This window comes from Cyprinus carpio, chromosome A13 (genome assembly GCF_018340385.1).
Source record: "Cyprinus carpio isolate SPL01 chromosome A13, ASM1834038v1, whole genome shotgun sequence".
Classification (NCBI taxonomy): domain Eukaryota; kingdom Metazoa; phylum Chordata; class Actinopteri; order Cypriniformes; family Cyprinidae; genus Cyprinus; species Cyprinus carpio.
This window is the reverse complement of record NC_056584.1, coordinates 16,342,039-16,369,988: the sequence shown is the minus strand read 5'-3', so window position 1 is coordinate 16,369,988 and position 27,950 is coordinate 16,342,039. Positions and strand designations below refer to the sequence as shown.

At 37.5% G+C, this 27,950-nt stretch overlaps 1 protein-coding gene across 2 annotated transcripts; it reads right to left on the bottom strand.

Annotated features, from left to right (window-relative positions):
- Positions 1–839: 839 nt before the first annotated feature.
- LOC109066358 (F-box/WD repeat-containing protein 4-like) lies at positions 840–27,073 on the bottom strand. Of its 2 annotated transcripts, none has more exons than XM_042768985.1 (9): positions 26,661–27,073; positions 25,359–25,454; positions 24,735–24,920; positions 24,081–24,213; positions 23,413–23,507; positions 11,190–11,255; positions 4,309–4,449; positions 1,429–1,570; positions 840–1,342 (listed from the first exon to the last, which is right to left on the bottom strand). In XM_042768985.1, the coding sequence occupies exons 1-9, from the start codon at positions 26,843–26,845 to the stop codon at positions 1,208–1,210; spliced, it is 1,179 nt and encodes a 392-aa protein (XP_042624919.1). In that variant the 5' UTR covers positions 26,846–27,073; the 3' UTR covers positions 840–1,207. The 2 variants fall into 2 exon arrangements, with proteins under 2 accessions (XP_042624919.1, XP_042624920.1); XM_042768986.1 differs by having other exon boundaries at positions 26,532–26,801.
- Positions 27,074–27,950: the final 877 nt, after the last annotated feature.

The following is a 27,950-nucleotide window of genomic DNA, read 5'->3' as shown; positions in this document are numbered from 1 at the left end:
AGATGAGTTTGTTTCTTCATCAGAATAGATTTGCATTACATCACTTGTTCACCAATGGATCCTGTGCAGTGAATGGGTGCCGTCAGAATGAGAGTTCTAACAGCTGATAAAAACATAAGCAATCGACATGACTCAAGTCCATCAAGGAATGTCTTCTGAAAGCTGCAAGTTGGTAACAAATAAATCCATCAAGATCTTTTAACCTCAAACTGTTGCTTCTGGCTAGTCCTCTATCCATAATATTGCATTCACACATTCTGAGATTTACAGAACAAGTAGAAGTCACTAATTTTCAATGACAGTTAAACAATGACCACTGGCAATGGGATGTGATTGAGTCCATTGATTCCACAAGTTTATGCACCTTATGTAAATGGGTGCCAATAGGAGTCAAGACATTGGCACTCTTGAGATACCGTAGTGAAGTTTCAGAAAGATGAAGTGCTAAAGTCAGCGTTTAATCATAGCAAAAAATTACGCATGAAAAACTGTCAAAAATGGTCAGAGTGTGATTCATGAATTGATAATGATGATACATTATGCATAAATGCAATTTATATACAAACACTTTCCCCTCCAGGATGTTCATTTTTAGCAGTAAGAAGACTGATTTCTTGTCAAAATTGAATGACATCCTGTTTGTGATGAGATTTTATCTAAAGCTATGGTCAGTTTCGATAATAGTAGGGCATCTAGCAACAGGAACGGATACTAGCGACCAACTACAAGCGATAAAATGGTGTACGTGTGAGCGAGGTGTCATGGAATCAATGTAAACAACAACTGACCAAGGAATTCAGAGCAAGCCTTGGCTAACTGAGAACAAAAAAGACAACATACAAAGAAAACAAACACATTTAATTGGCTCATTGTTGGAAAAATATACTTTCAGCTAACATATGTGCTGTGGTTAAGCATAAATTTCCTCAGTGGATGCTGGCAGCTCTGAGCAGTGTTTGTTTTAGACATCTCAGAGGTCGCTGGCAATGTGTTAAGTCCGTTAAGACTCGGGCCACAAAAGGTCGTGAACCCTGCTCAATCTCATGAGCCTGTGGAAATATCCACCAGGCCACAACTGTATCATTAGCTGCACTGATTATCCAAAGGCAAGATGGCTACTTCCCCATTTAAAAGTCTAAGACCATCACTAAGGGCTTGGAGGAGATGAAGAACGAGTGTAAAAGTCTCAAGCAACATTAACGGATGGTTATTTCCAGGACTGGGATGCTGCAGATCTGAAGTCAAGGGAGTAGAGGACAGAGGCCAGGGCAGCGTACAGGTGAGTGGTGTTGAAGCACAGGCTGTACACTGGGCTGCTGGTGGTGGGCGCCAACTGGAACATCTGTCAATCGATAAATGCAAAGATGAATATTACTATAATAAAATAAAATATCAAATGAAATGGTGCTGAAACATGCTCACAGTTACCTGTAAACAGCGGGTTTTCCGTTTGTCCCAAAGGCGGACTACTCCATAGTATGATGAACCACTGGCAATCATATGATTCTTGTCTGTCTTTATACAGTAAAGGGCACTGTCATGAGGCTCCTCCCACTCCATCACACATTTCCTGTTAGAAAGGTAAATCCAGTGCACATATTGATCAGCTGCTACAAATACATTGCTTTATAGGGTAGTTCAACCAATACTGTCTCTTTAAGTTAGCCAAATGATTAAATATGCAGATGTCCACATGTGATTTAAGAGCTACAGCAGAGGGGAACATTTACAGGGAGAAATGACTTAAACTGTGGTATGATCTTCACACAAATCTGGTGTGTGGACTACCTCTACAATGCTTTTTTGTAGCTTGACACTCCCTGGTCACTATGTGTACTGTGCGGAAAGCAACAGCGTGACATTCTTCAAAATATCTTCTTTTGTGGTCCACACAAAGCAGTGTTATTTTAGTATCAGTTAGATACTATTACAGTTTTTAAAAAAAATTTGAATTAATTTTTTTAATTTAATTTTCTGTTTTCATTTTACTTTTAAAGTTTTAGTAATTTAGTTTGTCAATTTTATGTTTTAGTTTTTTTTTAATTTAAATGTCTGTGTATAGTTTTTATCCATTTTTATTTCGGTTTTAGTTATTTTAGAACATCAACCTAAATGAAAATGAAAAATTTAATAAAATACATATAAGTAAATGTGTATATATATATATTATATATATATTATATATATATATATATATATATATATATATATATATATATATATATATATATATATATACACACACATATATACACACACACACACACACATTTTATTTCAGTTAATATTTATTTCAAGTAACAATTTTTTTTTTATGGTTTTAGTTTTAGTTAAGTATAACAACCCTGGAAGAACAAATGTTATACTGGATTGGAATGAACAAAAATGTAAATTTTTGGATGACCTGTTCTTTTAAAGAACAATGGGTTATTCATATTCCCTTATAATTATAGCTAGGATAAGCATAATGGACATCACAAAAATTAAAATACCGGAATCAAATTTCCAACTGAAATGAACATATAATGTACAGCTATGCATATTTGGACACATTCTGAAGTACTGAAGTCCATAGTTACACCACAACTCCAGCCATTGTCACACTATATTAGACCGGCCCTAAAGCAGAGGGCCAAAGCCACCATGGCTAGCTCTCCCTGTGCGGCTTAAGGGCGAGTGTCTTATTTGCGCTGGCAGGCCACAAGAGTGAAACCTCATCCCTTGTTTACGGAAAGGGGTTTTCTTGTTTTAGAGCAGGTCGAGAAAAAAAAGAGGGAAGGACAGGGCAAGTGTCTGCGTGTGTGCTGAGCCAATAGAGATCAATTCTCCATTAATGGTGTGCTGAATAAATCATGGAGAGGGAGTGTGGCTGGGCTGTGTGGCAGACAGCAGGGCAGCAGGAGCGTGTGGGAAATGTCTGGATCGCATCTTGCTGTGATGCACATGTGTACACACATGCACTCACACAGAGGAACCTTAAACAGGGGCTGGGTCATTCCTCTTACACATTAAAATTTAATCATATACAACCCACAATTCACAATACAGTTTAATACACTGTCAGAAAAAAATTACCTTTAGAGATACAACAGCCTGTCACTTGGGGAAAATCATTAAAGGGACATCTTTGTACCTTAACTACTCCTAAAAGGTGCATATTAGTACCTTAAGAGTTACCCTTAAGTATGTACCTTATAGAGGTAAATAAGGTACAAGGATGTCATTTTTAGGGAACTGCCTCAGTGACAAGCAGTTGCATCTCTAAAGGTACAACTGTTGCATATTTTCTGTGAAAGTGTACCATGAAATTAAAATTACTTATTACTTAAAAATGAAAACAACAGCTCTAGTGTCAAGTATTAGCAATGCATTTTATAAATGTGATATTTTATGCTGTTTTTTTTCATTCAAAAACACAACTTAATTCAAAAGGTTTGTGATTAAACTAATCCGTCATCTCTCATCTTCCATTTTTAACCCCACGTATAAGCAACAATATGACCTGCAAGGTGCTGAGCAATCAAATTCAACTGAAGAGACGAGCACACATCCTCCTCAATTATTCACAATTAATCTAAAATTTTTGTTTCACACACTTACCCATCATCTACAGTTTTCTCTACAAGTGAATGAAAGTGCCCTCTTTTTATAGAAGATGACGACTTTCAGATGACTAACGGCTTTGAATCAAGACGTACCACATATTGAGTCCTGACTGGTCTTACTGTGAATTATTGATATCTTAAGAGGGGACATTTGCCCCTCCCCAAACTCTCCAGGGCCCTCTTTCAATCACCTCTGATTTGTGTTACTTGACTGCCCATTCGTGATTGTGAGGATCCCCCCTCCCCAAAGCCCTACATAGAGCCTCAGTCCACCCCACCAGCAGCTCGCTGATCCCCAGCACCCGCCCCGTTGTCCTGGAGACACACTGCACCACATCAATATGGCCACCAACTGGCGTGGACTTGGGTGGGTGAGAGTCCCAGCGCAAGAGCCTCTCTTGACGAGGGGGTCCTTTTCAATCTCTCAGAGGAACAATTGTGTCCACAGACCCAAGAGGAGGCTCAAGTCTGGCTTCTTTTTTATCTAAACGGTACTCTATGCACAGGAGGGCTTATTAGATTAACAGAGAACACTAATCTTCCTCACAGGCTCTCCGAGACGTACCGGCTAACTTTATTAGTCTCAGTAGACAAGGCCAAATCTGCTGACAGCACAGGTCAATGTAAGAACTGAGCCTAATTAAACTCAAATCGTAATGGCGAGGCGCTGGAGGTTCCCATAAGCAGAAGAACTGGGCAGTACCTGGAGCAGACGCGCAAATCCCAATAGCGGATGAAAGTGTCGTATCCACAGGTGAGGAGCTGGAAGGGAGACTCATAGGTGATGTCCAACACACCTGCACCACGGCGGAACTCTGTACCGAGACACGACACCAGGTGACACCTGGGAGAAAGAGATAAGAGAAGAAGCTTGCAGATTATACCTTGTCAAACCTCACTGAGGAAAATTAACACATTAATAAACACAGAAAGGCGAGTTGGAATTACGCAGACTTGCTGGAGGCCAGTCATTCCAGAGAGCCAGTTGAAAAGCAACTGGACAAGTGAGGTCATCTGTGTCTCATCGTCTTAGTATCAGTTTTATCAAGCGATTCAGTGACTGGCAGGCTCATAAAACAGGTCGTGTTTACTTGCGGAGATTGGAACATCTCCCAGTCTTCACATCTCGGAGTCAATAAAGCTCTAATTTCAACCAAACGCCTTAATTTGCTCACTTAATCTCTTATTACCATTAAATCCCACTATCATTGTGCGTTTCCAATGTGCATGGACCACACAAAAGCTAAATTAGTTTTTAGGATGAGGAGATAAAAAGTAAACACCTTTCTGACTTTGAATGGGCTGCTAAAGCAGCTTAGTGTGGCCATAAGGTACGTTCCCAGATACGCGAAAGAACTGAGAGGAGTAGAAGAAAGGAGACTCGAGGGTAGAAGTGGGGGGTGTCAGGACTAGCACCACGCTCCTATGATCACAGACCCAATGGTTCCACGGCGCCCTCCGCCCCCACCCGCGCCACAGAGGCCAGATTATTGTAGAATCACAATTTCTTTGTTGCTATTTAATTCCCTCCATGACCGTGACTGTGCACGACTTGTGGACCTTTGATACCTGGCCCCTAGCAACCATTTAGAGGAGCCCAATGGCCATAGCGACCACCCCCCACGTTCGAGGTCTCCTGTGAGCTTGTTCACCGAGGGCAGACTGGTAATCCCCAACCTTCGCTCTGGGGGAGACAAGGGGGGTCTTTCTTAGACACAGGCTCTTTAAGAGATAGTCCTGCAGAACCAAAGGCCAAGACCCTGGTGGGCCTAAAGACAAACTCTCTTGTAGCCCCTCGGGCATCTGCATACCCATCATTTACCCCTTGCTGCTAAAATAACACGCTGGCAACAACTTGAACTGATGACAGTGCTGCACAATGGGTACAATCAATTAAATGACACAAAACATTTGTTTGCAAAACATGCAATTTGCATCAGATATTTCTTTTTTAAGTGCTTTAGGAAACTGTGTAAACTCAGGTCGAGAGAGAGAGAGAGAGAGAGAGAGAGAGAGAGAGAGAGAGAGAGAGAGAGAGAGAGAGAGTGTCCGGTGTCTGCCTGGGACTCTCTACAAATGTCAAAGCGTGAAGTGAGAAAAACAAGCATCGTAAAAGAAGTCCTCACATCTGTGCTCTGATTTTAAAGCCAGTAATAGTACTGTTCCAAGTACAACAGCAAACACCCAGGATTCTTAAATTGTTAGGTCACAGTTTTTTTTTTTATGCGTCCCATGTTTTTTCTCCCATTTTAGAGAGAACCTGTGAAGATTACAGGATGGAGGATAACCATATAATCTTTTAAATTACTGCATCTGCATGGCAGGCGACCTTGTTCTTCCAGCGTCTGATCTGTTTGGGAACGTGCGGTGAGACTGTCCCTGCTCCAAACGTTGTCTGATCACAGTCGGGTCGACGAGAGCTTCTGATTGAGTGAAAAAAGGTTAGAGGGCTGCTAAGGAAAAATTGATCAAATTGATCGATTTAAACTCAGAGTACAGGAGTCCTTTAGCAGAGTGATGTCATGTGCTTTATTAAGGTCAGAAGGTGAAATGGACAGATTAATTAAGACATGAGAGCGCCTGTCCCAGTGGAGTAATACATATACAGTGTGTCCACCATCATTCCCTCTCAAACGTGGTTCAAAGACTGCCAAACAAAGGTGGTTTGCCTTCTCCTCCTTTAAGCAAGCAAAACTAGAAATTAAGTAACAATAAGTGGGGCCCTATCATGGCTTTTTTCACAGTTCTTGCCGAAGGAGACGTCTAATGTTCAGACATGTGGAAGCTGAGAGGTCACTAACAGACATGTCAGGGGCAACTGTGATATTTGCAATCTGCTAAAGTGATCACATGAACAATGTAGCCACCAAATACAGACAGACAAACTAGAGGGAAAAAGCTGTATTTTCTACATCCTTTTAAAGCGTTCCTCAAAGAGCAACTGACCTCAACCTAATCCTTTTTGAACCCTGGACATGTTTAAGCTCAAGCAAAAACAGCACTTGCAATATTTAGCCACTCACCCATACAGAATTTGCATATTTTTTCTGCCCTGATTTTCCTTAAAAATCTGCAGAATATTTAAAAAACAGTTATGAGTAACACACTCTTAATGGGACTTAAAAGTATAATGAAATTATATTTTTTATATTTCATTTTATATATATATATATCACACACACACACACACACACACACACACACACACACACACACACACACACACACACACACACACACACACACACACACACACACACTCTCTAATATAAAGCTGATTGGAAGAAAACCATAATTATAAAAAAAACATATACAATATCTAAAATTAAATAAATTAAAAACTAAAAACAAAATAGTATATATATAGTATATATAGTATATATATATAGTATATATAAAGGTCCTCTCTTTTTATGTTCTGATATTGCCTGGGAGTTTTTAAATCCCTATTCTGCACTATAAAGAATGGCATGTGTTCGTAATTAGTCGTGAGTTATGGTCTCAGGGCCATCAAGAAAAATGGTGAGTCTGGCCTCCCTAACAGTCCTCTGTCTCTGTTTGACCATTTGGGCCACACACAGACTTTATGAAAGGGAACTTTAATGAATTAATGGATTTTGAAAAAGGGCAATGCTGAGGACATTTCTTTGGGTGTTAGATCCACAGGAAAAGGTCATTTTGAGCTATCGCTCTTGTAAGGTTAAGTGTAGAGGGTAAACTGGCACAGGGAAGCTATGGGAAACAGTCAGTGCCCTGAAAGGATGTGAGACAGGTACATAAAGAGCCCTGCTGAGGTTTTCAGGACCTAAAACAAACAGAAATCACATTGTGCCATCTGCATGTCAGCCAATTTAGCCCACAGTCGAAATAACCACCAGCAAAGAGGAAAAGAAAAAAAAATGGCATGGAGCAGGACAATGGAGACTTTTAAATGTCACACGCGTTCTCTTAAAAACAATGAGATTGCAATTTGTATAACACAGCTCTTAGTAGGATCCAGGCATTTAACCCTTTTCTTTGAGATAAAAAATGTCAAGAATTTCTGGGCAATTGTGAGATTCTTTGATGGTAAGAGCCCCATGAAAACTTAGGGGTCCTTTTAAAGCACCACTTGTGTGTCCCTGACTCTGGCTGATCACAGACTTGTCACTATAAAGAGGAGAAAGACATTAAAGAAAGAGCATAATTGCCATGTCCAGGGCAAAGTCAGAAATTCTGCAAAGCTGGAAATGTTTCCCATTACTTTATAATGAAAGTTTAATTAAAAGTTGGCACATACAACGTAATGTATTATTCAGGATCTAAAACAAACTTGCGCCACATCAAATTGAGCCATTCTTTGTCCCACCATTCATAAGTCTTTTACATAATGTTTTTAAAAAAAACAATGGGCTTTTTCACTCACATTTGGTGCTTAGATTAATTTTGCAAAAATTGTAGAATAATTTTTGCATACTATCCCTATGGCAAAAAAACAGTATCACCATTTTCACGAAAATATTACTTAATAATTTTACATTAAAGCAATATTCACATCCATTTTGGCAAAACAGTAAAACTTTGCTTTGGTGTCTGGGGATTGATCTTCAGCCTGATGATTATATCAAGTATTTTTTCAAGCACTGGACTTAAAAGACACTATAGAATACAACATGCTACAAGAGCGCTGGCTAACAGTAGTGAAATCTCAGTGTTCTTCATACTCACACTCTTTTCTTTCCTTCCCTCATGATGCTGTAATTAGTCTAAGCAGCCGGTCAGCTGGTACTATGAGACATGAGGGTCTGAGTGATCTTGGCCTGTACACATCCTCTCTATTATTCCTTCATCCAGTCAACAGGCCCTGCTGAAAATACACCCCGATCTTTCAAGAATATGTAAAAAAAAAAAAAAAAATTTCAGTGGCTTTCGCCAGTTAAACTTGAATTAGCAGGCTTAAAAAACATCAGACATGCTCTCTCTTAGGTGATGTGGTGTTTCTGAAGATCCTTTACTATCCAGTGAATTAGTTGAAAAACCTTTTTTTTTTTTTTTAGAATTTAGCTATTCTTGTGCTGAACATAAAACCAATCTTGACATTACAGAGCTACTGTACAGTCAACACTCTTGTGGCAAACAGGCTGGATGTTTTTTCTGATTGAGGTAAATGTAACCACTCTAATGTGTTTCATGTTTGTGCTGGTCGTCTAAGGGTTATGCTGGTGGCCTGTCTGGGAAATGTTAAAAAGGGAGACATAGGAACACGCACACACACACACACAGCCAGCCCCCATTCCCTGTCACCCCCCAGCCCCTCCACTCATCAGTCGGTTTCTCAGCCCCCTGTGACTGGCGGCTTTGTGCTCCTCCACTCTGCACTGTCGGGAAACTCAGGATGCTGTCGTCTAAGGGTTATGCTGGTGGCCTGTCTGGGAAATGTTAAAAAAGGGAGACATAGGAACACGCACACACACACACACAGCCAGCCCCCATTCCCTGTCACCCCCCAGCCCCTCCACTCATCAGTCGGTTTCTCAGCCCCCTGTGACTGGCGGCTTTGTGCTCCTCACACAAGGTGCACCTGATTACTAGACGGGAACACATTATGGCAGGATACAACTGACCCTAGTGCAGCTACACAAAGACAGGAGGAAAGACAACACGACTCACTCCAGGACAGGTCACTGAATGCTCCTGAGACACTTAACACTCAGGTAATGCTCTCAGTGTTAAAATGTACCTATTTTGCACATAAAACTAATCCAGTACTGTGTGACACAAAAATCTACCGAAACCTCTTTTCTCAAGCAAGTACATCTAAATGCAATAAAATATTACCTGAAGCTAGTATTAATAACAATCAAGAATTTTATTCTCATTAAAATAAATTAAAATAGTTTGTTTTAATTAATGTATAGTATATACACAAAATTTGGGATCTAGATACTTAATGTTTTTGTTTTTAAGAAGTCTCTTATTCTCAAGGTTAATAATATTTCACAGTATAACTGTTTTTACTGTATTTTGATCAAAGAAAAAAACAACAACTTTAAAAACAGTTATATTGTGAAATATTATTACAGTCTGGGGTCAGCTTGATTTTTTTTTTTTTAATGATTTATCTTTTTATTTATTAAGTATGCATTACACTTGTACAGTGAAAGGCATTTGGAATGTTACAAAAGATTTTTATTCAGCAAAGAATCCTTCAAAAATTAAACAATGACTTTCCACAAAAATATAAAGCAGCATAATCGTTTTCAACATTGATCATAAGAAGAATTATTTCTTGAGCACCAAATCAGCATATTAGAATGATTTCTGAAGGATCATGTGACACTGAAGACTGCAGTAATGGCGGCTGAAAATTAAAATTACATTTTAAAATATACTGAAATAGAAAAAATATTTTAAATTGTAATAATATACAGTTTTTACAGTTTAAATAAATTCAGCTTCGATAAGCATAAGGGACTTCTTTGAAAAATCATAAAAAAATAAATAAAAAAAAAATCTCATCAAGCCCAAACTTCTATAAGATATACAACATTTCTGAAAAATGTCTGTTTTAAATTAAAGTAACAAAGACTCTTGCTTGTTCACTGACTGTCACACCTCTGTGTAACCTTAATTGGTTCCTAGTTTAACAGGGCTGTAGTAAGTCTAACTTGATTCAATGGCCTGTTTACCTGTGCGTGCATCTGCATTCTGATAGCCGGCCAGCCCACGTGTCCATCAAGCTGACACTGGCTACCCGCGCCTCACAGATCAAACGCAAGCACGTCGGTGGGTCACATTAATCTTGCCTAAACTTTTGTGTTCCGGTGTTCTATTGAACATGTGATTCCCAGGGAAATCTGTCTGGAATCGCCTCTACTCCTTCTCTGCAATTTTTCCCATCTCGAATTTCCTTGTCATTTGGTACCGGAACTCACGGTCCCCCCCAACCCCCCCACCACCCAACCACCTCCTCTTTTACTTTACTTAGACTGACAACATGCAAGTAGGCTGAATTCAACAGGTAAAGCTGAGGAATTATGGAAACCAGTCAGGTTGTATCAGGTTTAAGCATGGCCTTTCATGACAGGAATGTGTCAGGAAGTCAGCTTTGAACTTCTCAAAGAGAAAAGACTGAGTTGAAGGGATAATGGTGCAGCTTCCATCATCATGATAAAGGTCTACTTTCACTTTTTGTAAAATTAACAGTTTCAAATAGTAACACAAGAATTCATACTTTTTTTGAGCTTTATACATCTACAGTACGATCCACATTTAACTAAATGTTGCTATGAAAGATAATAATTAAGATCTAACTTAAAATCTAATGGTAATTTCGATAAGAAGCAGAAAACACTTAAAATTTGTATGGCTATCTATTTACACATAACACATAATTTCAATTAATTATGTAAAATAATAACGATAATGATGATGTAAAAATTTGCTGACAAAACAAAGACACACTACAACAACCAAAAATGGAAGAGATGGAACATGTTCCAGCGCCAGGTTCAATAGGACAAATAAACATTACAATAAATGAATACTATAAAAAAAAAGAAGAAAAAAAAACATGTAAACAGCCATGTAGAAAAAAACCCATACCTTTCTATGTCCCAGATTCGAAGAGGAGCAAAATTCTCACAGCAGGCTGTTCCTGTCACAAAGTTGCTGCAAAGATATAAAGATCTTTAGTAATGATTGCAAAATATATGCATTAATAAATGAAAAAAACAAAACAAAACTAAAATTCAAACATTTCAGCATTTTTAGGCATTATAATAACAATAACAATAATAATAATAATAATAATAATAATAATAATAATAATAATAATAATAATAAGCCAGCATTTAATGCCAGATTTGGCAAAGGTTTATTAATATTAATAATTACAAAATACTAATAATAATGTTAAATAATATTATTAGTTTGTATTTATTATTAAGAAAACTTTACAAAATCTGATTAAGAGCCTTCAGTGCCTTTCAGAACATTTACTGAAATAATCTTTGTTCCAGCATTTAATGCTTTTAGCATTTAAATACTGAGCAGGTGACGTAACAGTGGAGTAATATTTTGGCTTCTGGATAGAATACACACAGAGCATTAAAAACTAATTTTGAAAAGTGAATGGAGCGTAGCGAGGTGTAAAGAGTGACTGAAGGGTATGTTGAGACAACGGATTTGTTCACAGATGTGTTTTCGTTCACGAGACATCTAGGGGGAAATAAGGAGGAACGCGGTGAAAAAAGAAAAAGAAACAAAAACACTCTTGATGGCCCCTTTTTAGTTGGGTGACAGGTTGAAATTAGTTGAGCAGGTACAGGTGGGCGGGTGTGTGAGCGCAGTAGTTTTGACCTGTGGGATACAGTCAGGGATTAGAGCCCTCCTGGACAGCTGGGATTGGCGGGCGAGGCTCAAGGCTCTCCTGCTCCCTACATTGTGTTCGGAGGTGAGCTGAACAATAGGGCCCTCACACTAGCGAACACACAGGAATGTGCCTGTTTTAGCACTCAGGTATTCCTACAATGCCCTGCTGGGATGGTCTCTTTCATTGACAGAATGCTTTCTCAGTCTCTGTGCCAACTATGTAAAGTGTTATGCGGCGTCAACATGCCTCGCAGCGAATGCTTACTGACGCACCGTGCGAGAAGTGAGTAAAACTACACAAATCACAAAGCATCTCCCTCTCTCACATACTTTCATACCTCTAGAGAAAACCTAGAGTGAGAGCAGGGGGTTCTTTGCCCTCCCACTAACATCAACCAAAGAAACGGGCTTCACAATGGAATACCAGTGTGGCCTCAAATTAACAACCAGCCCGTGTGAATAAGCTCTGTAGCGCCTGGTGTCCAACTCCAAACCCCCAGCACAAAAACAGAGAGGGACAGTGACCCTTCATCTCACTCACACACAAACACACATACAACATATGCAGGGTCGGTTGGTTAAGGCTTGTTCACACCAACAACGTTAAAGATATAGTTCTTAAAACTGTTCTAAATTTAAATGAATAGCAGAGTCCACACCACAACTATAATGAGGAACATTGTAGTTGTAATCACTTTCAGAACGATTTTTCCACCTGATGAACGACAAAAACATTGACAGCTAATCAAAATCCATCCTGACTGATGACAAAACTGCAGTAAGTGCTTACAACAAAGAGAACTTTGTGCATTGGTGTGGACGCTAATATAGTTATCACTGAAATGTTTATTTTTGGAGTGAACTTTTTGCTTGCTTTCAGAGAGGAATTTGAATATTTGGTGAGGTAAAAACATAACAATTGACAGTAAAATTAGTGCCAAACAAGTCATTGAAGATATATCATGAAAACGCTGAGAAACTGAGATATGCGAGCAAAATGCGAAGCCATTTTTGGTGTTAAAAAAAAGGCAGAAAGAAAGAAAGAGAGCGCTAGTAAAGTTGAGGGAACATGCGTTCTCATCTGTGATGGCTTCAGTTGGTTTGTTCATTGAGGGCCCAAGCATATTGGCAAAGACAGCCATGGCAGCTGTCAACCCAGTTAGCGGTGGCCCATCAACCATATTCAGCTCGCCTGGCCAGTGCTGGCATTTTAATTACTGTTGGGTAAACTCGTTTGCCCCAATGAAGGCTGTGCGCCCTAATAGAATATGCAGGCTGCCTGACCTTTGAACCTGTGTGACACAAGATACAATAGGGGCAAGGCCAAAGCTCTCTCTTCCCAGCCCTTATTACTCTCTATTACTTCAATTACTTATCCCTCAGTGAGTCCGATTGTGAAAAAACACAAGGGAGGGAGAGAAGAGGAGAAAAATAGAACACCACAATTAAATACATTTTTGTCTCCCAGACAAGTTCTGATTGATCTAAAAGGGACTTCTAGTGATATTATAGCTGTAAAAGGTCAAAGCCTCTCTCTCGCCTAATGTGCCTCCACCTTCCCTCGACCTCATGCCCCCTCTAAACCGAAGAGCAGCCCCTAGGCCCATGCTGCCTACCCCAGACCCCAGCTCCTCTGCCCCAAAAACCCAGCACGCCTCAGGATCATTAGAACATGTCAGGGGTTCACTGCCAACACAACCATTTTGGTAACCTAATCAGCTGCCATCATTATTTGAGGGACTGTGCAGCATGAAATTAGTGCCGGGGTCACACAAACTTTAATTTAGCCCTTGCTGGGAGAAGAACTCCACAGTAATAACACTGTTAGGGCCAAACCAACACAAGCAACCACACGTATTGGGTCAAGACTACTGCAAGCGAAATGTGCTGAATGTACAACAAATATATAACAGGATGTTTTTAAAAGATAAAACTAAAAAACCTAATTTTGATTATGTACACTTTTGTTGAGTATAAATTGTTTTTTTGTTTTATAAAAGAAATTCAAATTTTTGTATTATGGCTTCCACATAAATATTAAGCAGCACAACTGTAGTCAATATTGATAATAATAAGAAATGTTTCTTGAGCACCAAATCTCCACACTGAAGACTGGTGTAACTGGCTTTTGAAAAATTCAGCTTCGTCATCACAGGAATAAATTACACGTGGAATTCTATTCAAATAGAAAACACTTATTTTAAATTGAAATAATATTTCAAAACATTTAAAAATCTTAACAACCATAAACTTTTTGAAAAGTAGTGTAATAAAAAGTAGATCACATGAAAAACATGACAATAACAACAGTAAAGACATTGACAATTTACAGGATAAATTAATTCAAAATAGAGATAAAACTATATATATATATATATATATATATATATATATAGATATATATATATATATATATATATAGATAGATAGATAGATAGATAGATAGATAGATAGATAGATAGATAGTGTAAACAGCTTTACATCCAAGCAAAATGAGGCACACCTACTAGAAAAACCAGGTCAAGTAATCAAGCTGGTTTTTTTTAAACATATTGGTTGGTCCATGGTGGTCTACCAGCTCTAACCAGCTGGTTGTCCATTAGGTCAACCAGCTAAACCAGCTTGGTCCAAAAAAAAAAAAAAAAAAAAAAATTATAATTAGCAAAAAGTGGTAACCTGCAACTGTAACCTTAAAGACGAATTAACCAATATACAATTGTTTGTTGGTATAAAATAATTAATTTAAGTGGATTTAAATTATGTTAAATAATACTTACTAGCATAGAACCACTTAATTTTTTGTAATAATTTTTTGATCGTCCTCTCTCAGCAATAGGGAGTCATTTTATCATATTGGTTCTCTCTCTCTCTCACACACACACACACACACACACACACACACACACACACACACACACACACACACGCATAGAGGATACCATAAACGAGAAAAGGTGTTGTAAAACTTCAGTTACTCTTTATCTAAAAAGTAATAGAAAGAATGGAAAAAATAATCAAATAATACTAAATTAAAAATATGACAGTTAAATTGTCATTAATTGTGCAATGATTATAATAAATGAGGAAAATATTTTAAACACAGTGAAATAAATCTACTGACCCCAAACACATCTCAGTCTCTCTTAAAGGCCCATGGGTAAAGACAGGGTTCAAAGGGAGTTTAACCCCCATGCACTGGCCTTGCAGTGGATGTTGTTCATTTGTTATAGCTGACCCCTGGCTTTGTTCAAGGGGATGTTAGAGTGCTTTCATCTTAGTCCCTAAATATGTTTGAATTGAAAAGGGTTATGATGTATTTATATTGGCTGGAGGAACACAATAGACAGGGTCTTTCTCTTTCCCTCTCTGTGTCGACCCTCCTGCCCCGTCCTCCAGCCCAGCTCCCCCAAAACCCCCTCCCGCCCCCCGTTCAGCTCACACCCGAGTTCACAGACCTTTTGGCTTTCTGTTCATGTACCCTGCATCTGAGGTCAGAGGAACATTCCATACACCACATTTCGCTTAGCGGAGTGGAACAGCATCACATCAATTTAGACCAAAAAATATACACACACACAAAAAAAAAAAAGCCATGAGAAAGTCAGCAGGTAGTTTACGCAGACCTCATCACCTGCCAATAATTAAATGACACATTTAACAGGACATCAGATAAAAAATTACTAGGAAGCCATAAAAGACTCTTAAAATTAAACAATTATGAGCCAAATTTTGTTTACAAATTACAAAATAGTTAATAAACATAAACATGTTAAAAAAAAGTTAAATATTATGGCTCCAACATGCCATTTACCTTAAAGTTTTAATGCATTTTGACACCAAGGATGTTAACTAGAACAATAACTATAAAGTTTTAATAAGAATTCAAATTCCATGATAATAGGAAAGTTCGCACCACAGCTATAACCATAATGACAAAGAAGAACAAAGTTGTTGGAGAACAATTTTTTTTTTCCAGCTGATGAAGATAAAAACATTGACAGCCAATCAGAATCCCCTTGATTTTAAAGAGCTAATGTAGCAGATGACAAAAATGGAGCACACACTATATTGTATAGTAACAAAATGGTGTAGAAGCTAATATAATTATCTTTATAATTATTGTCCTTGGTGTGAACAGGCTTCTGCTTTAAAACAAAAGATCACCTCACTATGCTATGGAATGTCACAGCAAAGTATTGGTCAATGTATCTCTAATCAAAATAATGGTTCTTGTTTAATTCGATTATTAAACAGACAAAACCATAAAATTACTCAGTGGGAATCACAGGGGAATCCGTTGTGAACCTAGTAGCAGCTCTAAATGATCTAATTCAAATTGCGAACTTGAGTTTGAAACTGTGAATCTTTTTGACTGATCATTAAAAATCTATTTGAGCAATTTGTTCATTTTCCAAACAGCAGAAAGATATACGAGGAGATACCTGACGATACGGAAACTTTATTACCGAACTGATACCGCTTTATTTACCTGACTTTCCATCCAAGCAGATTTTAAAATATTGTCGCATTTTTTGTCACATTTTTTACTGTTTTGGTCACAGTCTGGAGCTCTATTTATGATGCCCTGGGTATGCACCACTTGTGCTAGTACTGTTATTTCCATCTGAAAATTAAAATCTTGTTTAAGTTTAAAGTTTCTTCCCATTTGGAACTACAGGCTGCTTAGAAAAATTCTGACACAGATATAAAATTTTCACAGTCAACAAATGCTATTTTAAGTAAAACTTTTTTTTAAGCTATTTTAAGTTTAAATCTCTTTTAGTATTGTGACAATGTATCAGAACTTTTATGTCAGTGGACTTAACTCTGTCTGGCTAAGAAAGACACAGACAGTCGTGCATTACACCACAGCCACAGAGTTGAACTCCCCAGCTAACTTCTGAGCAGAAATGCTTTTTGGGGAATAACAAAAGTTTCCATCTCAAATGCGCTTGGGGAACACCTGTATGTGGCATGTGTGTAATGATCTGCTTGTGCAAAGCCTGCATAGAAGGGGCATATTGACTGCAATTATTCAGGACACCACCTGCAGTCAGAGGCTATAGCTCCCATGCTGTGCTTTCAGTAGTAAGCGCCCTGTATTTAACGTGTGGGAAACGCACATTCTGTCCGTTATCGCTTTATTGTTGCAGACTCTTTCTTTTCTTGCTTTCTTTCTTGTTTTTTCCCCTTTTTTAACTAATTGAATTCTTGACTCCTAAGACACGGCTCGCCCTCCCAGCTTTAAGAGAGAGAGAGAGATGAGAAGCAAATGAATGACATGAATTTCATTCTTTTTTTCCTCCTTCTCTCTCTCTCTCTTTGCTTGAATGGGGTGGAGCAAAGGGGGTGAAATTGGGGCGGGGTGAGCTTAGGGTGAGTACGTCTCGATGTACTTTCATACTGAGGGTCATAGGTCATGCTCCCTCCATTTGCCAGAGAGTGGCATTTTGGGGGCGGTTTATCCAACAATCATTTTCTTTGGAAAATTTCAAAGGCAGTAGTACCCCTGCAACATCTTTGTAGTTGTGCTTGACCAACTCTAAACAAAACTGGCCTCCTTAAAAAGAAGTCTTTCTCACTTCTCCTCGGGGTTGCCTCTCTTTTTTGACGCTTGCGCCCTGTCCCTTTTCATCCTCCCTGCCTGGTTGCTGTGGGCTCATTGCGACTACTAAGGTAGTGTGTACTGTGCTCTTTGAGGCAGTTAGAGAGAAGAAGTGCTTCTGTCCATCGTGACATGGCCTTTCCCATCATAACATACAAGAAGCACAAAATTATCAATATCTGTGTTTAGATTCCCTGAATAAGACATTGATTAGCCATGTTTAAAAACTCCCTGGGTGATGAACAGACACAAATTTATGCGCAGTTTGCTCATTTGATCATCCAAGTGAGGCCACTTCCTTCTAAACTATAATTAAACAATGTCCCAAAAGCTAAACAAACATAATTCTCTTAAGATCTGTGATGTGATATTAACAAGACCAAATTACACATTTCAGGCTAACAATGACACATCTTTTCTACTTTCTCTGAAAGTGAAGTGCTGATATCAAGCTAAAACAGGCAAACCCAAACCCCACGTTATATCAAACAAGCTTAATGCACTAACTGACAGACTCTGTGCTGCATGTGTGCGATAAATGCAAGAGGAAGAGTAGCCGACGTACCTTACATATACTATGGCTAGAGTTACCCAGGCCTGGATGGATTCTTCCAGACTCAACAAGTCCCATCTTGTTGGTTAAAATCTGTCATGTCTGACACTACAGGAAACTATTTATCAACAAGAGGCGCTCCCTACTAATTCTGTATCTAGTGGTAAAAAGAGAATGACAAAGACCTTTAAATGGGATAGGTCAGACAGACCCAAGGAGTGAAGGATGGCATGTCTGGAGGATATAAGATATTCAATGTCCAGTTCCTGCAATATTTAGGGGAAGTAGTTTAATAAAAATAAAAAAAAAAACAATAAAAAAATAAAATAAAAAATAAAAAAACACAATAAATAATACAACCGTTCAAAAATTTGGGGTCGGTAGGATTTTTAAACGTTTTTGAAAGTCTATTATATTCACCATGGCTACATTAATTTGGTCAAAAATATAGTAATATTGTGAAATATTCTTACAATTTTAAATAACTGTTTTCTATTTAAAATATAGTTTAAAATGTAATACTTAATATTGCTTAATAACTCAATATTTTTGTGGACACCATGATGCATTTTTAAGGATGAAAAGCATTTTCATTTAACAGTAGTAATAATTTTGAACAGTAAAATAATTTCTTGAAAGACAATTAGTTGATCATGTCACTAAGCAATTAAATTTGTAAGGAAAAGTCATTTGTTTGCCACTGAATTGCCTTCATCCATTTCACCCAGATTTCATCTGTTAATACGAACATGAACATGGGAGTATCTCTGATGGAATAAGGAAATACACTCTCACAAATAAAGGTGCAAAAGCTGTCACTGGGGCGGTACCTTTTTCAAAAGGTACACTTTTGTACCTATTGGGTTCTAATATGTACACTTTAAGTACTAATATGTACCTTTAAGGTACCAAAATGGACCCTTAAGGTACAAATATGTACCTTTTGAAAAGGTACTGCCCCAGTGACAGCTTTTTTACCTTTATTTCTGAGAGTGTACAAGACTTTATTTTAAAATTTCATTTTTTTCTAATAATCCATAACATAGCAAAATGTGTGATTAAGGAATAAGCAAGAGCTAAGAAGCACAGTGTTTATGAAAGAAAGCATGCATGTTAATTGCTATGTAAACTGTCAACCAATTTTAGCTCTGAATAACTGAATGAGTTGAGTAAGAAAAAAAAAAGTAGCTTTCTCTTCTGAGGGCCACATTACCAATTGAACAAGTCATTCCAGGTCCTAAAACAGTGTCCTCAAGATAAAATGAATGCTAATCAGAGGCCATTAGTAGCAAGGTAGCAAGTATCAGGGCCTTTCCTTGCACAGGAGCAGATGAATCAACATTTGGAGTGAGAGTCTGAAGTCAGACAAAGACTAGACTGAAATGGGGCAGCGGAGTGGGGTGGGGGGGGGTGAACCAGTCAAGCTCACGGGTTACAGATCAAGAATCAGGAATCATTTGGGCTGCTGTGAATACCGTTTTTTCCCCCCTTCAACATGGCTGCTTCTGTCTCTTTGATATGAGATTGTAAATGGAATTCAGAACAGAAGAGCAACCCACTGGAGTGAAATGAGAACAATGCAGGGTGCCAGAGTGCCCATTACCTTCGCAATGGGAGAGGGGCCTTTTTTTTTGAGCAGTCTCACAGTTAAGGATGGGACCGCTAGCCATACGACACCATTTAGGGAATTTCAGAGCTAGCGTTCACATTGCAACATCAGCTGTGAAAGTCATGCAGTCACCGTGGAGTTCTTCAAAGCTGCACAGAAAAACCAGTGAAAAACCCAGGTGCCTAAAATTGTAAAAAGCAATCTCAGAAATAGGACAAGGGCCACTGGATACGGTTAGGATCAGGGCCTGCAAAAAGATAGACGACAGTCAGCCTTGGCATTTCGCTCCGGCCAGAATATCCCACTAACAGACCTTCAGATAACGTTACTTGGAAAAAATGACGGCAAAAGGGAGGGAGGGTTATGGAACAGAAGAGAAGGGAGGTTAAAAAGAAAGAAATACAAAGAGCCTGAGCAAATAGTGGCGGGAAAAAAGAGAGAAGGGTTATATTTTCTTACACGGTTCTTTTGTTTTATACAAAATAAGTGTGATTCTGCACTGGGATGGAACAATGCTGCCCCGATGCCTGAGTGTCACAGGCGACCATATGCACACTCTTTCGACATCTTTCTCTTTTCTTTGTCCCTCACCCCTTCTTTCGGACCCGTTGCTCACTGCAGCGTCTCCTCTCTTGCTCCTTGTCCTTTAGATACCTCAAGCGTGAAGCTGAAACAATTACATTTGCAACAAAAGGGCTTCCCATCTATTCCTACAGGTTTCCAAATTAAAACACACTGTGCAATCACTATTTGAAACGCTCTACATCTACAGTTTCAGCTCCTGACTGTTGTAGGAGTCAAATCAGAACACACTCTCAATTAGAGGACATGCGCTGCTTTTTCTAATTGGTGGAGCTTGAACACCGGAGACTGATAATCTGAACAGGAAATGACACTTTTAACATTACTAAGCAGGCCCAAAAATATCAGCTTTCCTATGTTTTTCAAAATCCAATAATGGAAGTGGAAATTCTTTCTTACAATGGGGTTGTGCTTCCACATGGCCAGAGAACCACAGAGAAATATGTTTTAAATGTCTGCTTAATTGTTAGTTCAGAGGTTTTCATACTGCTGAAAAGTTCAGAATAAATCAATATTCATATTACAATAAATCTTAAAAGTTTTAAGTTATAAAATATGAAAAGCAAAATAAATACTTTTCATTTTTCGTGTTTTTGAAAGAAGTCTCTTATGCTCACCAAGACTGCATCTATTTGACTAAAAATACAGCAAAAACTGTAATATTGTAATATTTAATATATTATATATATATATATATATATATATATATATTTTTTTTTTTTTACAAAATGTAATTTAATCCTGTAATGGCAAAGCAGACTTTTTATTACTCCATCATTACTCCAGCCTTTAGTGTCACGTGATCTTTCAGAAATCATTCTAATATGCTGACTTGGTGTTGATTTTGTTATTATTATCAATGTTGAAAAATATTTTTGTGGGAAATAATTTTATTTTTTTGGTTCAGGATTCTTAGATAAATAGAAAGTTCCAGGGAACAGCATTTACTGTTGGTCAATTTAATGCATCCTTGCTAAATAGTAACATTAATTGTAACTGTATTTGCAAGACATTCACAATAATGTAAATTTTTACAGTATAAATAGATCTTTACACATGAAAATTTATAGTTGTCTATATCTTTTAGGAATGAGTTCGGTGCAAAGGCATCAAACAGTAAACCCCAGGTTTAGTTGACGCCTTTATTTCAAATCAATTTCATCAACTTCTCCCACTGTCAATGTGTGTAAAGAAGTTTGTTCCATTATCTGGGTCCAGCAGTCTGTTTCAGAGGCCTGCTATTTCAGCCATCAAATTGGAGAATTAATGATGTGGATAATCGTCTCTTATTTTGAAATCTAAATTCTTTGCTGTGGAAACGGGGCAGCGGGGATTAATGACTCGGCTGAGTGACTAAAACTGTGTTGAACCATTGCATCTGCTCAAGTAGCAGTGGCTTTCTTCCGCTACATGCTGGCCTTGTCGTGACAAAAGATGAGAACGTGTCCTTTAGTGTTTCCATTCTTTGAGCAGTGCTGTGAAGGTGCGTTTGACGGATCAGGGGCAGGTGGACTCTCCGCTATAGTTACACAGCTTCATGCCCCCGCGTCACAAAAAACGTGTGAGAATACACATCCCAGAAAAAAAAAACACAACAAGAAAAAACAAAACCCCCTCACCACAAAAATACTGCACGCACTTTTTTCCCCTCTCTCCCTCTTCGCCTGTCTCACTCCATCCCACACTTGTTTAAACAGCTCATCACATCGGGAAACTTCCCAGATGTATTGAGGGAGAAACGGTTAACCAGTTGTAGACTGAAACAACTATCTAAAGTTCAAAAGCCTGTAACGATTTATCAACCGGACGGTTCAACACATTCCTGTGTTTAAAAAGTCAAGAAACATTCAATGATGAATCGCCACTGTCCTGGTGAGAGTTAAGAAGCAGGAAAAACATTAAATGGTACATTTAAGAATTTTAGAACCACAAAAAGGTTTTTTTTCACCCCAAGAGGGGGCAAAATTCTGCTTTCTAAGCCTTTAGGGGCTGGGATCACATTCTTCTCCATCTGCATTTCAGAGGTGTGAACTAATTGACTTCAAAGCAATGGCATGGCAATAAATTGAAGAGTATGTATTAAAAAAGGGCCTGGCCACCTGCTTTGGGTTGCCCTGTGTATGACCACTTCACCTCACCAGCCGTAACGATGCCGCTACCCCCACCTCGCTCTTTTAAACCCACTGATACATTCATTATTTGAAAGCTCTCAAATTCTCTTTGATGTAAGCTAAGGTTGATGTTCAGGTCTGTTGGTGATTCATACAGTGAGAAGAACAGAGGAAATCAGTAAGTATGAACTATGTGGCAGAATCAAACACACACTGACTAACCTGTTACACGGCCTGAAACTGGAAGAGCATCATGGATACAGTAGAAGGAAATACACTATTCAAAGATCTGACACTGCTAGGGAAACTAACAATTTGATAGAAATGTGTAATTGAATTATCAACATTTTCATTTTGAGAATCTCGAGCAAGATGAGCGTTATTCAAAGGAAATGGCTGTATTTGACCTAGAAATCGTGCAAAAATTAAATTAAAATTAAATTAAATTAAATTTATGCATTTAGCAGACGCTTTTATCCAAAGCGACTTACAGTGCATTCAGACTATCAATTTTTACCTATCATGTGTTCCCGGGGAATCGAACCCCCAACCTTGCGCTTCGTAACGCAATGCTCTACCACTTGAGCTACAGGAGCACTGTAAAAGAATATATATCTCCTATTTCTGTTGTTTGAAATGGTTTAAAAATACTACATTTTTCTGTTTATTTGCAGGTTTAAATTAGATTTTGAATCCCAGATTTTAATTGGTCTCAGGCCACTGTATATTTGCTGTCATATAGTAACAGAAAGTTAGAAAGTGGAAGATAAAAATAGATATTTTAAGAAATGTCTGTTTGGTTACCAAAAATCTGTGTTCCACAGAAGAAAGAAAGTCAATTAGATTTGGAATGACATGACTTTATCTAATATTGAAAATCAAGGACTGACAGCACTAAATTAATCAAACACTGGAAGAAAGGTCTTTGGTAGACTATATTCTAAGCATTACTAAGACTCTTAACTACAAAGACTGAATCATGAGTACAGACTTACCACAGAGATGGACTGATGGCCACCGACCACACTCTGTCATATGTGGGGATTGTATGTAAGCACTGTCCAAATCGATCAGGAGCCAGAGCCCAAATCTAAAATGAAATTACAAACAGTACAACAATCACATTAACTTACACTTCGTTTTTTTAAAGAAATTAATATTTTTATTCAGAAAAGATTCATTAAACTAATCAAAAGTTACAGTTTTACATTGTTACAAAAAAGTATATTTCAAATAAATGCAGTTATTTTGAACTTTCTATATTCAAAAATATTAACCAGCACAAATTTTTCCAACATTGATAATAATAAGAAATGTTTCAGTTTTGGCATCACAGTAATAAATTACATTTTAAAATATATAAAAACGGAAATAAATTATTTTAAATTGTCACAGCATTTTATAATATCACTGTTTTGTTTGTTTATCACATAAATGCAGACTTAAAAAAAAAAAAATTTGAATAACAAAAGGAGTAAATGTTAAGAGTCAACCAGTTGTAAAAATGTATTGCTTCCATAGGAAGTATGAATTCCTGATCCAACTTTCAAAATCCACTGGTTTCTTTTCACTCACTGTGTGGAATTTAATGCAAGACACCTAGTCTTGTATATATAATTACTTAAATTAAAGCAAGAGAAGAACATACAGTGCACAATCTCACCTTTGCGGTCTTGTCTCTGGAGCCACTGACTATCACACCCCCTTTACAGTCAATGCAGTTCACCTCCTGATTGTGACCATAATACTCCACAGAGTAATCACTTCCTCTGTCATGAACAATTATTTTACCATCACTGGAAAAACATACAAATAAAGTAATGATTGGTAGCAGTACAACATACATTCTTTTGTTTAATTAAAGAAGGGCATTATAGCAAATAAACATCAATGAGGTATAATAAAAAATCTTTTCTTTTCTATGACTGTTTGTAAGCCGTCTGTGAGTGTTTTGAAAGGCGCCTATAAATAAAATGCATTATAGTAATTATTCTTATTATTAGTGTTATGTGTTTTAATGCAAACTATCCCAAACAATCAAACCACAAAGTGTGGAATCACTGCATGGCTGAACTACTGCAGTTAATATTTTACTATGTTTAAATTTAGGAAATACCTAATGGCCCAATAACGAAAAAGAAGGAAAACTAACACATTCCTGTTTCACCATTCAGTGGCTGACAGACTTTTTGCGCTAATTGAAATTACAAAAAAAAAAAAAATCTGTTCATGTTTGCTGAGCTGATAATTATAATTAAAAAAAAAAAAAAAAGACTGATTGACTATAAAGATCTTTAAGCAGTGAACATGGATTTACCCTCCTGCACTGATAAGGTGTGTGTCTGTCAGAGTGAATCTGCACACGTCTTCTTGGTGTCCGGAGAACAGGGCCACTCGTCTGTTCTGTAACTTTCCCCCGTCAGCTCTCAGATGATACGCACTGATGTTTGCTGCCTGAGAGAGGTACAGCACATCACAGTCCAGTTGTATCCATGGCAACAAGCTGTGGGCGAACATTCAAGGAATGGAAATTACTCCTACACGTTTATTCTGTAATTCAATCTGTATCTTGGGGCTTAAGGTGACGAGGAGGCTAATAAAAAAACACAATAATGTCTTGTCCATATTGGCAAGGTCAACTACACACCCTAAGTCAGAGGATAAATGTATGAAAAATATGTATTTTGGTGTAGGACAATGAAAGCACGACAATTTCCAGCTTACTTTTAAATTCCTTTTTTCCCCTTCTCCCTTTCAAAGTACGGGGTCACATAATAACCATATTATTTTACTTGTTCAAGCAATTGTACTTTTGCATCTGCATATGGCAAGGTGTTTTATAGACAATTCAAGTTATTTATGCTTCCAATTTTGATACAGCCAAAGTAAATAAAGTGCATATAAAGGACTTATATATAAAGAATATAAAATAATAACTCACTTAATTTTCCATTTTAAAAGGACTTCTTTACGACAGACTCCATGGATCCAGTTGTGGGACACCCTCACTCTGTCCTTAAGAGGAATAGATGGACACCTGAAAAAATTAGAAAATGATCAGAGGACTGATGGTTGAGATTATTTGAGTTTACTTTAGATAAATGGCAAAATAAAGGAAATGCTGTATTCATGCCCCCCCCTTTCGAAGCAGACTGAAAGGACTCTGAAATGACATGCTGTTTATAGGTCTTTCCTTCCAGCAGACAGTGAAGACTATTTAACAGATATGCAAACTTACTTTAGGCATATACATTCTTATATCATAAACTTAAAACTTGGACACAGAAGCACAGAATGTAAGACTTTTTGGTTCGCTGGCGCCGATACAGGATGGCTGCCTCCGTGACGTGCTCTGCAGTACTTGTTTTTTTTGTTTTTTTTTTACTTTTCAATAAATTCAGTAAAAGGTGGTTAACCTTCTGCTTAACATTCAGAAAATGTTGACCCACAACCTCAGGCAGTCCAACTAAACACTTTTTTTTCATTTTCTATTTATTTGCTGTGGGGTTTGAAATCTTTTCAACCCTGCCATCAACGTTTGGGAGTAATGTCTAACCCAGTTTAAAACCCTGATTTGTGTGATTTAGCAATTTTAAAGCAAAAACATTAAAACATCATTAATGAAGTGATGTAGTGACATAAACCTATTTTTTCCCAAAAATAATAAAAATACATGTTTGTGGAATGTTTGAGCTTTGAGCTTGACAAATAAACCCAACATTAAAATTTCTGTAACAATTTATTACTATTATTATTATATTTTTGGGTCAGTGGAAGTTGAACATTTTAAGAATTTTATCTTAATTTTTTGTAATAATAAATGAAGAGAATTACATGGTAACAGGGTTATGCAAAATGTAAGACAAATCGATATCACAAAGTTCGGATTCGTGGAAAGTGACTGAAGTGTTAGTTGAGTTTAGTCTAATCTAAACATTTATACGAAGAAAAAAAAAACAGATTGACTGCAATCCAACATCCTATTCATCTGCTTATAGATATTAGGCCTACTTTTCCAATTTATTGTCTTGAGGTCCCGCTCAAGTGCTGGTTGCGCCTGTAAACAAAATCCACGTGACTATCAGCGTAAGATCTGAACTGAATTTCAACGTACGCAGTTTTCATTACGTCACGACTGCTGTGAATGCGCGTCGCCTTACGCAATCTACGTAGTTCTGTTATTCTGTGCGTAGGCCGAGAACGATTAGCTAGCAACACAGCTAGTGTATCTCAAAATCCTTACAAATCTATTCCTTGTCGTGTCAAGCCAGTGTTAATAATGTCTTTAGCTATTTTCCTCCAAACAGCGTCTCTGGAGATGAACATGTAGCTTCTCTTGCACGCTTGGGAGAGGCGGCAGAGCGATCTGGGATCCAGGTAGGACAGGACGAGAAAGAGCACATCCTCGGGTAACTGAAACAGAAACATCGCGGCTTCTTCTCCAGATCCGCGCCTTTCCTCTTTTCTTTATCACGCTGTGTCTGCCTCCACTAATATGAAGGGTAATTTTGAGAGGACACTCGTGGGTTTGACTCAAGAATTCGCAGAAGCCCATGTTTTTCTCAAAGCGTGTAGTCACAGTAAGCGAAGGAAGCCATCACAACCAGTAGAGTCACGTGATCCACCGCGCGCAGGGTAGTGAGCCAGTGACTTAAATCCATCCGCTTTTCTTTGGTGCCTTTCATTCAGACTGTCTGAACAGTTGTTGGAGCTTCTACTGGTTTTTTCTTTCTTTTTCTGTTACTGTTGATGATGATTTTGTCTGTATATTATATATATATATATATATATATATATATATATATATATATATATATATATATATATATATATATATATATAAAATTATGGAATCAATTGAAATGTACATAAGATTGATAACAATCAAGTAAAGATTACTTGATAAATACTAACTATAGGCATTACATTTTAAAGAATTTAATATAATATAAAAATATAATTTGGTAGTTTTTTTTGTTGTTGTTGTTAATTTACAAGCATTGAGGACCTTTTCAGTAACCCCATTTCTAATTTAAAAAAGGTTTTGGTATGCACTTTTCACATTTTTGTGAATATTGTGTTTACCATGCAGAATACGTTCACAATAAGTTAACAAAGAGCATATAACATCTTTCTTATAGTGGTTTTTTCAGTGATGCGCATGATGAGGATGATGACACCATGGAAATGTGAGTTTCATTGCTAATTGTTTCTTTTTTTAGTAAAAAAAAAAAAAAAAACGGCTTGGTTTCAGTATAAGCAATGTGTTATATCTATCTCATGAGATTACTGCAATAAAACAGAAGAGATATCAAAATGACCAAATATTGTCAGATTAGTCATTACAAATCTACTCAAACCTCTCCTTAATAAGTTGCATGCACAGCAAAAAACATTGAAAATTAATTTGTATTATAAAAAAGTGTAAGAAAAAATAATTCAGATGCATTTTCATTTATTAATGGTCAAAGCCATTTTGCACCATTATGAGCTTATACATTGAAGAAACAACATAGAAAATGAATGGCTTTTT